General features: G+C 37.8%; 1 protein-coding gene across 1 annotated transcript; it reads right to left on the minus strand.

The window, feature by feature from the left end:
- Positions 1-961: 961 nt before the first annotated feature.
- BCAS2 (BCAS2 pre-mRNA processing factor) lies at positions 962-11,446 on the minus strand. Its single transcript, XM_058175192.1, has 7 exons — positions 11,127-11,446; positions 10,939-11,031; positions 9,350-9,420; positions 8,553-8,714; positions 7,126-7,176; positions 3,474-3,554; positions 962-2,744 (listed from the first exon to the last, which is right to left on the minus strand). Exons 1-7 carry the CDS (start codon positions 11,217-11,219, stop codon positions 2,618-2,620), a joined length of 678 nt encoding a protein of 225 aa, XP_058031175.1. The 5' UTR covers positions 11,220-11,446; the 3' UTR covers positions 962-2,617.
- Between the last annotated feature and the right edge of the window lie 273 nt (positions 11,447-11,719).

Raw genomic sequence — 11,719 nt, forward strand, 5'->3', positions numbered from 1 at the left:
TCCCTTCCAATTCTGTTGTTATATTATATTACTTGAAGCAATTTATTTATTACATGTTGTAGAGCAAATAGTGTAACATTTTAAATTGATCTGTTGCATTCTTGCAAAATGGCTGTGGTGTTTCTGTTCTTGAATTGTCAACAGCCAACTAATCAAACAGTCTGAAACCATACCATCAGAAGTATTCAAACAAACAACACCAATGCTAATTTGCATAACATAAAAAGGTATGTAGAGGCCAGTGTTCTGATCGATAAGCACAATTCAAAGCGCACTGACGATATTTCCTCAAATGGTGGACAAAACATTTGCAACCAAATTGCCAAGCTCGGCGCTCAAACCAACAGCCCTATTTCTGTTCTTCTCAGTTCACAAATCATGACCAATTGCAAAGCACACCTTATGAGAAGCCCACTTGCTACTTTTTTTATCAGTTCTACAGAATGCTTCCATTACCTTATTTTTTTTTTCTGGGCAGGTATGCGCACTTCCTAATTATACTGCATTTATTCACCATTCATATTTTCTAACAAAGCTTAAGACACATTTGGGATCCAGGGACGTAATTGGAAATAAACCAATATTGTCACACCTCACTATGCAGTATGGTAGCATTTCTTTCCTAATTTAATCCTGATTTTCCAATTTTGTGCTAAATGGCACGTGCACAAACATCTGCAACTTATGCCTCTGCTTGCAGAAGCGTGGCTGAGGTTTGGATTGTGGAAGCATTAGCCTTAAGAAAGTGAAATCCAGATCTCCTGCTGACGCAGGCAGTGCTGATGGAGAATTAAAATTCCTCAAGCTCTTAAGAAAGCCCTGGAAAAGGAACTGTGAAAAGATGGCTTGTCACTGGTTAGGTGATTAAGCTACTAATGTAGCTAAGTGGATTTTAATAGATGAAAAAATACAACATCAGCAAGATCCTAGAAGCAAGGACAAAAATGAACTAGAATGAACATTCCCAGCCACCATTTTTTTTATTCCCCTACTTTGCTTTCTCCATCTCTCAAGATTTTCCTACTTTTTAATTGACCACTGTAATTGGGAATATTTTTCATCAATCAATACCCTTTTTTTTATTCCACTTCTTTCTTTTTTCATGCCTAAATTCTGATTGCTTCTTAATTATAGTTAGAAATGCTTCTATATAAAACTCTGAAGAAATAATTCCTTCTGTAGTACCCTATGTTCCATCTCTTAGTCAGAAGAATGAAGGGAATAAAGAAAATTCATAAAGATAAAAAAAACTGCCATAAGAGAAATAAGTGCTTTGACATAGAGTTCATTCCACTTCCAGTTTGAAAACAATATTACTACTCATATTTAGTAAACAAACAGATACTGTACTGCTGGAGAAGCTGCAAATGAATCCCAACTGGCCATTACTCTGAAAGGAAACTACAAATTTTGTAATCAGGCAAAGAAAGACTGGGGACAATATATTATATACAATATATTATGACTCTAAAGCAAGAAACCACCACACACATATGTAGTCATCTTGGATAGTTTTTCCTACAGATAACATGTTATGAGAGGGAAATCCTGATTTGCCACAAGGTTCACCTGCATTCATTAAGCACAATACAACTGAACACAATCTTCTGAAAATTTCACCTTCTGGCACCATTACTACATTTCTCAGTCCTAAAATTACTTGAGAGCATATTATGGTTATCACTAATTCATCATTAATGTTACTATACTAGGAAATGTCTCAATTTTTAAGTATTGTTGTGAATATTTACTAAATTTAAATTCTTTATGTCAATTTGCATCATTTCCATAATTGCATAAATAACACGAAGTTAATTGCAACAAAATGTTAATTTAAAAGACTAGTCATCTGATAATTTAATGTATATTGTTATACATTACATATAGTTATTTAAATATATAACTGATATGAATAATATCATTTGCAGTGAAACCCAAACTTTTGTTTTCATTAGTCCATTAAATACAGTCCAAACACAAAATGTGTTCATTGCATCTGAAGTTTGCAAAACCAATTAAACCAAGTTTTATTTTTATTTCAAATATGAAACTGTATTTCAAATTAAATAACCAATGTCCCACATCTCCTAAGTAATCGTGCATTAAAAATCCCATTATACCATTTGCACTAATCCAATATATTGTCTTGACACTTAGAACAAAGGTATTTGCTACCACTACACATATTTGTATTTATTACAGACAATCTATTTTTTGCCTAAGAGCAAATATAAAATATAAGTAAATTATTCCATCTTTTAGATCTTGCTAACCATCTTGTGACATTTGAAAATATTTTGACATTCACTGGCAACATAAATTTTACTGCAGGATTTTTCAACTACAATGCTTTATTCTTGCTAGACAATTTACACTGGTATTTTTTTATTTTGTATTCCTTTAAAAAAAGATACAATCCTTCATAAAAATAAATCCCTCCATGCTAAAAATCTGGAAAATTAATAAATCTTCTGAAGAGGTTTGGACTTTGCAATCAGGTTATTAAGCTAAAGTTCATGAATCTTTTAACACAGGTGATGGCTTCTATATCATTATATACATAGAGAAATCATCTTCACTTATGCACAAGCTTCAGGCAATGTTGTATTAGCCTGCCTCAGAAGTCTTGCTGGATGTTTTCTTTATTTGCCTCTCCATGTTGCTGCTTAATTTGAGAAATTTCATTTTCCAACTGCACAATAGTTCGTTCAATCTCATAATTTTTACTGACAAGGGACACCCATCTAGAAAAAAGAAAAAAATATTATAAATGAATGTGCTAGTTTTATTAAAAGAATGAATGAATATTCCTCTTGGGATGTGCAATACCATATTGTCAATAAAATAGAAAGATAGCAAAGGAGTGCAAAATAGCATATTAGTTAGTAGAATGTGCTTAACACAAACAGAACTTCACCTGAGATGATAGAAATAACATGGCTGTTGATGGGAGGAAAATATAGATAATAAGGGACAATGTGAAAAGACAACAGCCTTAATACTGCAAAGAATTGTTAATACATAGAAACAGGGATTTACAAGTTTTTATAATAACTCATGTTTGTTTAATTATGTTGACTAATTGTGACCAAGTCACAATTGCCAAGATTTACAAGTTATACTAAGCCATAAGCCATGTTTAACAAATTATAATGGCTGGATAACCAATAGAACGAAATAAACTTACCCTATGTCATGGCATGCTATACATCAGGTAATTTGGAAATTGTTTTGTAACATTTAAGCTCCAATAATCTGCTCCATATTGAATTTCAAAAAATTCTTATTTATTTCTTTTTTTTCCAATATGAGGAAGTGACTATTGAGAAATAAAAAATCTCGCCATTCCTAACTTCTATTTCTACATATGGAAATGTTTTATAAAACCCAGTTACATTTTAACAGATTAATTCAGTAGTCCTGCAGAAATTGTTTTAAAAGTAGGTGAAATACTAGTGAGAAAAACTACTCACGTGGATTCCATTTCACGAAGTTTAGCACCAGCTGTGAGTTGCATGTTCTTCCGCTGCCAATTAAGGTCTTGGATGTGTTTTCTGGAAGAAAGAAAATGGAATAATGAATTATATAGTAATTTATTCGGCAGCCCAATACTTTAAGATAATAATCCTTAGAATTACAAACACTCATAACACAGGTGTTTAAAATGACCTCATAAAAATGAAACAGCTCACTGGATACACTTGGAGCATCTCACAATGCTCAGTGAGAAAAGCAGGATAGTTTTAGATTCTAGATGTGTTAACCAGCAGGGCATGGCACTAATTCTTGACCATCATTGTGTAGATATGCCTCTGAATTGCAACAAAATGAAGATCCCTATTGTATCAACCCCGATGCAGAACACCTAATATTTATTTTTATTTTATATAAATTATTTTAAATGTTTATAAATTCTATTTTCTATTTATTATATATATCATAATAAATGAAAGAATTTCCCATCAATTTTAAATACATTGCAAGCAAACTTATACCCATTAGGAAAAAAGTTTCAAAAATCTAATATTTTTATAACATCATGGCAGAGTCATATATATGGACTGAATGGATGCTGTTGCTAGATGATTTTTAGGATGTTATAAAGGTTTGCTGTTTTTATTTGAGTTGTGGTAGAGCCTTTTGAGATCGTCATCCAAGCAGAGAACAGGTCTTGTTTACTGTCTGACCCGTACGACTTATATCTTATGCAGCCTGAAACAAAGTTGTTTGGAGGAACAGAAGGCCATTTGCTTTGTTTGGAGTTGGAAAGCTGATGATAGGGGATTGGAGCCAGCAGCAATTGGAGCAGGTGTTGCTGGCAAGTGGATTGCTGACTGCCAAGTCTACAGAATGATTGCTTTGCAAGGGAAACATTCCAGGTATTTGGCAGACTGTTGATGCAGCAGTGGAAAGGAGCTGGCACCAATGAAGATGTAGTAGCTCTATTAGCGGAATGGCCTGTGGAATGAAATAGATGGGACTATCAGAGAATGGATGAGGACTATTTATTGATCAGGACAGGTTATAAGATTCCAGTAATGATGGGAGGAGAAAATATGATGGAAGACGGGAGGTGGGCCGCTCATGGATCCAAGCCACAGGTATATTATATTATGGCACACTCCAGCCCCGAGCTCACTCTTGAGCAGATGGCAGACTTTCAAGGCTCTGGGTTGTCAGCTGATGCTAGCGAACAACAGATTAGTCTGTTATAAAGCCACCTTTACTCACAACTTACTTGTGCATGAAAGGGCTAATGTGGCATGCATTACCAAAATCTAGCTGGGAGAGGAGGTATGTATGTGTCCCCTGAGATATGTCTGCCTATTTCCAGATATTGTACCAGCCAAGACTCCAGTGTGTGAGTGTGAATGGGTGAGAAAAAGAGAGAGAGAGGGAGAGAAAGAGAGAGAGGGAGAGAAAGAGAGAGAGATCATCTAAGATATTGGGTCCCTTATTCAGATTGCTGGGCAGGAAACACAGTTTATTAAGTTGGGTACCAAAGAGAGATCAGTTGTACCAGCACCCTGCTGGGTACCAACCTCCCTGCTTGAGCTTCTTGACACTATAGTTGGGTGGTGATAAAGTTTCTCCTTATGGTCTGGGGGGACTTTAATTTGCCTTCCTCGGGAGTGGGGTCAGAGACAGTTCAGGAGTTTATGGTCACCATGGCAGCCATGGGTCTAACCCAAGTTATCTGGAGCCTAACACCGTAATAGTGATAATTTATTTATTTATTTATTAAATTTTTATACCGCCCTTCTCCCGAAGGACTCAGGGTGGTGTACAGCCTTATAATGCACCTGATTTGTTTTTTTCTGTCACAGCAGTGACAGTGTTAATAGATTTGGGGACACAGACAGAATCTGTGGCTGCAGGGGCCAGGTTTTGTATGGTTATCTAGGGGGACTTTGAACCAAATGAGCCTTGCAGATCCTAGTTCGGTCACTTCAGTGTTAGATCTGTGTCTCTCCTGGATTGCTAAGACTGTGCATGATAGGACACATGATTGGATGATTAATTAGAGAGGGAGTGGTTCTGCTGCTTTTTAAGTAGACAGTGGCGCACCCCATCCTCAAAGAGGCCTTCACTGAATCCAACCAATATGGACATCTTTCATCCAGTTTCCAACCTTCCCTTTTTAGGGAAGGTTGTGGAGATTGGTTGCAGGACAACTTCAAAGGACTATGGATGAAAATAATTATCTGGACCTTTTTCAGTCAGGATTCAGGGTAGTGCTTAGGACTGACACTTTATTGATAGTGCTCATGGATGACCCCTGGTGGGAACAGAATGGGTAGTGCATCCATTTTGGCTTTTCTTGAAATACCTCAGTGGCATTTAATAACCATAGTATTTAGTATTAGTATTTTTCTGGACTGACTTTGGAAGCTGGGGAAGGGTGGCACTGTGTTGTGTTAGTTTTCCTTCTTCCTTTGGTGTTGCTTTGGTGTTGCTAAGAGAGAGACTGATAAGAGAGAGATAGAATTCACGGCCTCTACTTTATGAGCTGCCTCAGGACTCGGTTCTGCTCCTCTATTCAACATCTACATGAGGCCACTGAGTGAGGCAATCTGCTGGTTTGGGGTAAGGTATCCTCAATATAAGGATGAGTTCCAGCTTTATATCTCCGAGTGATGTGGTGAATATCCTACCCCAGTATCTGGAGACTCTCAGTCAAATGGGCTTTGACTTAACTCAAGCAAGATTTAATGGGTGGCAGTATTATTGCCCAGGATAGACCCAATGTACAAAAAAGGAGTTCTCATGCTTGAAGAGCAGGTGACAGCTGTAACTAGGAGGTCCTTTGCACACCTTTGGATGGTACACTAGTTGTACCCATTCCTGGACCAGGAGGCTCCACTCACAGTCACCCATGCGCCTATAACCTCTCATTGCAACATGCTTTACAAAAGGCTATCCTTGAAGAACATTTGAAGCTTCAATTGATATGGATAGTAAATAATATTGGATATGCAACACGTGTAACAGCACTACTGTGTGAGCTGCATTGGTTACTGGCATTCCCAGGTGCAATTCAAGGTTCTAGTTGTTTCCTTTAAAGCCCTAAATAGCTTGGGACTAGGTTATCTAAGGGACCATCTTTTCCAATACTTTCTATCCATCCAAATCAATATAGCAGGTTGGGCAATGGTGTGAGTCCTGCCAGCCAAGAAATGATGGCTGGCAGGGACCAGAAGACATGCTTTGTCGGCTCTGGTTCCTATCCTTTGGAACATCCTTCTTCAAAGCTAAAATGGCCCTTACTCTGTTTTTAAAAACTTGACTATGTGCCCATCCCGGGACTCCTAATGTGTTATGGGTGCTGTTTCTTGATTATACTGATAACTATTATGACAATTTTCTCAGATGCTGTATACATTTTTGTATTTTTAATTGTTTTATTGCCCAGAATCAGTAGGATGATATGGGGCAGCTATAGAAAATAAGTAAATAAATTGTTTTCATATAAATGTGTATTCCTTATAGAAATAGGAATCTGGTGGAATCTGTGGCCAAGAAAATGTTTGCTCAACTTAAACTAATTTACCAATGAGGATAAAAATAAAGCAAACAAACTCCACAACCTTATTTTGTCTGACTGAAAGCAAAAGCAGCTCTTACCTTAAACTTTGCAGCTCTTTCTGTGCCTGTTCAATCATGTGGACTAAATGCCTAATTAGCAGACAAAAATACAAGTTCATTATATTATTCAAATATAAAAGGAAAATAATGAAGTATTATTTCACAATAATTTCAAATATTCCAAGTATTATTTCACAATAATTCCAAATACCAGACTTGGTCATCTGAAGATGAAGCCAACAGGAAAAGGATCTACTATGGAATAGTAGTATTATGGTAAGGTTTATAGCCCCTGCTATATGGAACAGCATAGGCCCTTTTGCAAATACAAACTTATGGTGTTTAAGTAAAGTAGTAGGTTTTGCTACATTGCAGTGGTACAAATGCTTATCAAGAAGATCGCAGCTCCAACAAAGGTGTCTATGGGTACATTGGAAGCCTTAGTGCCAAACTGGGGAATCATTTTTATTAAAACTGAACATTCAATATTTATGTTTTAAAGTATTTTACCTGGATAAAATAAACAAACAGAGCTTATGTTAATTTAGCTCCCAAATCTCTTTTATACTTACTACTGTTAATGTTGCCATCCTTTAAACCTGACACTAAAAATATTAAAGTGGTAAAAACACCTGACCTACAAAACATATTTTGCATATATCTGCAGTGTGTGATACAAAGAAATGAGTACAGTCAGTCATAAATTTACAGCAGTTCATTTAGTCACTATTGGAAATTATAATGGCACTGAAAAAAGTGACTTCTGACTGCTTTTCACACTTAGCACCATTGCAACATCCCCATGGCAACTGACTCATGTTTATGACGGCTGGAATTTCCTGGGATCATGTGATCCCCTTCTGCGACCTTCTGACAAGCATAGTCAATGAGGAAACTAGATTCAACCATGTTACTAACTTAACAACTGCAGTGATTCACTTAACAAGTATGGCAAGAAAGGTTGTAAAATGGGGCAAAACTCACTTATCAAATGTCTCCCTTAGCAACATAAATTCTTGGCTCAATTGTGGTCATAAGTCAAGGACAACTTGTATTAAGTTTCAGCCTTAACAGAAAATTTGTGTTTCCCATTCCATCAGAAAGCGAATAGCAGAATAGATAATCCTCATTTGGTGACCAAAATTGGAATCAGACATTATGACCTTATATTATTTTACCTTTGCTTTACTGATCTGAAAAGGTCAAAAATGCAAGTTCTGATCATAAAGTTACTTTTTCATTGCCCCTGTTAACTGCACAAGGTAACTAAAAGAGGCAGTCTCTAAACAAGAAGTACCTGTAGCTATGAGGTGGCTGCATATCAATCTTAATTTACCAATTAAGTCTCTTGACAGAATTCATTTACTACCAAAAAAAAATGAAGCCTCCCCCAAATGGAAATGAAATACCAAGTCTTGCAGATAACCCTTTTCAAAGAAAGACTAAGGCTATAACAAACAGCTTACTCATTATATACTTTCCAGCCATTGCAGCCATATTGAGACATCAACTCCAAATTTTCAATTCGAACTGCTTGGTGTTCCAGTTGAGCCATTGAGTTATTAACACATTCCTGCCATGCTGTAATATCATTCTTCTGCCCAGAGGAAGGTGCAGGTAGCTCATATCTGCAATGAAAATAAGAGGAAAAACCATTGTTATCTCATTAGAGTATAACTGTCAGATAACCGATTATTTTTAAGATTTAAACTTATAAATGTATCGGTTTTGTAAGGGGAGAGTAGAGTGTAGAGAGTAGAGTAGAATAGAATAGAATAGAATAGAATAGAATAGAATAGAATAGAATAGAATAGAATAGAATAGAATAGAATAGAATAGAATAGAATAGAATAGAATAGAATAAACAGAATAGAATAAACAGAATTAGAAGGGACCTTGGAAGTCTTCCAATCTAACCCCCTGCTCAGGCAGGAAACCTTGGTTAAACATAATTTAAATACCTGAAGATTCCAGGGCTTATACCAGCAGAAGTAATGACCCACTGTTTTTTTTCCAAAGGTCAATATTTGTAAAATACATGTCCATTTTTTTTCATATATTAATGATTTGTAACTCCCAAAGCAATTATGTTATTTTTTTAAGATGAAAAGAATTATTGACTACCACCTAGTTCTTGCTTGTCATAATGAAGCAAGAAGTAAAATGTTAGTTTTTAAAAATTCAAAACATACCCCCAAATTTTAGTTCTACACTTTGCCCTAGCATAGATGCAGACATTGTACCTACATATAGCTAGCCTTACCTTTTCATGCTCAGTAATTCTATGGGTTGACGAGCTGCTAGGCGTTCAAACTCATTTCTCATTATTTCAGTCTATGAATCAAATTAAGGATAAATTAGTTATATCCCAAAAACCAGGCAGCGAAAGATTATAATCAACACATTATGCAACAGACATACATGTAAAGCAGTCTTATCTCATTTGAATACCTTTTAGAGGTTTTGGATTATAAGCTTTACCACTTCTTGGGCAGTACATTGATCATCATATTCAGAAATATAGATTTGTGGAATTATTTTTCCTTAATTAGAATTGGATGATGTCATTCATACACTTATCTCAGCAACCAAGTTGCAGATACGTTTTATGGGATAAAGTAGAATTTACGCCATTACTATCAGTTTTTGTGAGCCAAAAGTTCATTTCAGATATATGAAACATACTTATTCTAGTCTATGAAAGTGATACTGAATTTGAAAAAAAATGTGGCAGTTACAAAGTCTTTTTTTACAATTTTCTGAAATGTCTAAACTGATTCAGAGTCCCTCCACATATTCTAGATTACAGTTTAACATTGCAAATGGATCTATTATGGGGATTTTTTGGGTAAGATATTTAGAAATTAGAAGCATGCAATTTCTGCAGCACAATCTTGATGATGTTGACAGGGTTATTCATCCCATTCCATCTGGTCCATTCTATTGCTAAAGGAATTTTTCTTTTTAAAGCACTACAGATGTTGCAGACAGAACACACCCATACATATAAGGAGAAACTTTGAAAACTGCCCTTTGTATTTGCAACGGAAGAAAGGTAATATTACAGTTCTTCTACTCGCAACCATTTCTGCAGAGTACATTACATTTGGGGGAAGTACCAGTGGTCAAATTCAATTTTTTTTACTACCGGTTCTGTGGGTGTGGCTTGGTGGGCATGGTGTGGTTTAGTGGGTGTGGCAGGGGAAGGATACTTCAAAATTTCCATTTCCTCCCTACTCCAGAGGAAGGATATTGCAAAATCTCCATTCCCACCCCACTCTGGGACCAGCCAGAAGTGGTATTTGCTTAGTTCTCCCAACTACTCAAAAATTTCTGCTACCGGTTCTCCAGAACCTGTCAGAACCTGCTGGATTTCACCCCTGGGAAGTACTACTGTCCCTTTCCTACCCACTCACCATGCCTACAAAATCTGTTTTTATCAAAAATTCATGCAAGGAACAAAAGGAAGGAGGGAAGGAAGGAAAGAAAACAAGAATTATGGATAAGGTCAAAACTACTCCTATTTATAAATAGCAAACCTGCATCAGGGAAAGTGTCAGTAAGCACAAGTCAATCAAGCATATTTCACCCTCCGCCAGTATCTTCTGTGCGCTCATGTTCCGGAGTGTCTAAAATGTAAACTCTTAAATGGTTTCAAGAAGAGGCCTTTCCACAATGTAGTGTTCCCGTGATGGGGTGGACTCCCACTCCCATAATTCACGCGTAACTACGTTGGATCGAACTAGGGAGCCGTCGTTAAACTTCCTGAACGGCGGGAGCAACACGGTGACAGAAGGGGCGTCCCGGCTTCGACCGGGGCCGGATCTCATGCGAAACACGGGTCGCGCTCACCTCGAAAGTGCTGTAGTCCGGCGTAGCCAGGTAGCTTAGGTAGTTCTTGGTGGGTCTGTAGCGTCGCGTCTCCTCTTCCACCAGCGCCGCGGCCTGAGAGAAAAGCGGACAGGGACTAGTTTAGCTCCTCCGACAGGCACAACGGGACCCCAGCCCGCCTCTCGCCCTTCCCGACGCGCCACTCTTACCGCTTCCCGGATGCCCGGCGCTTCATAGCCTTGGTCGAAGTAGGGCAGCGCATCTACAGCGACTTCGCCCGCCACTAAGCCCGGGCCGGCCATACTGGAACGCTCACGAGCCCTTTCCGCTTCTCAGTTGCCCCGCTACAAAGCTCCGCTTAGGCCTTGCCTCCTCTTACCGCGTCTGCGCGGATGTACACTTGGCGACTCGGCCTAAATTTTACCCTCGGCGCGGCTGGCTGAAGAATTCTGGGAGTTGAAGTCTTCAACTTGCCAAGTTTGGAGGCCTTGGAAATTCTCCGGCCAATCGGAACCTTCGCATCATTACGGACATCACGGAGCTGCTCGATCGCCCCTCCCTTAGCTCATGCTTTTCAGATGATTGGACTCCAGGTCCTGCACTTGCGCACTAATGTAGCTTTCAAAAATATTCGGGCTGTTGTTGTCCAACAGGTCTGAAAAACATTGGACTTCAATAAGGCGCTTGACGAAGCACGTATCTTACTTTGCACACTTCCAGGATGGGCTATAGATCCTGGATTCGTCACAAATGTAGACAAAAAGTAAATTATGTAGTCCACTGCTAAAAAAAAGATAAGATA

This window comes from Ahaetulla prasina, chromosome 3 (assembly GCF_028640845.1).
Source record: "Ahaetulla prasina isolate Xishuangbanna chromosome 3, ASM2864084v1, whole genome shotgun sequence".
Taxonomy (NCBI): Eukaryota; Metazoa; Chordata; class Lepidosauria; order Squamata; family Colubridae; genus Ahaetulla; species Ahaetulla prasina.

Bases quoted from the DNA above. Each gene is read 5' to 3' on its own strand.
- BCAS2 (XM_058175192.1), bottom strand. From the start codon at position 11,219: ATGGCCGGCCCGGGCTTAGTGGCGGGCGAAGTCGCTGTAGATGCGCTG. The intron at 11,032-11,126 runs GTAAGAGTGGCG...CTTTTCTCTCAG, and splicing joins CGCCGGGCATCCGGGAAGCG to GCCGCGGCGCTGGTGGAAGA. The intron at 9,421-10,938 runs GTGAGCGCGACC...TTTGATTCATAG, and splicing joins CGGACTACAGCACTTTCGAG to ACTGAAATAATGAGAAATGA.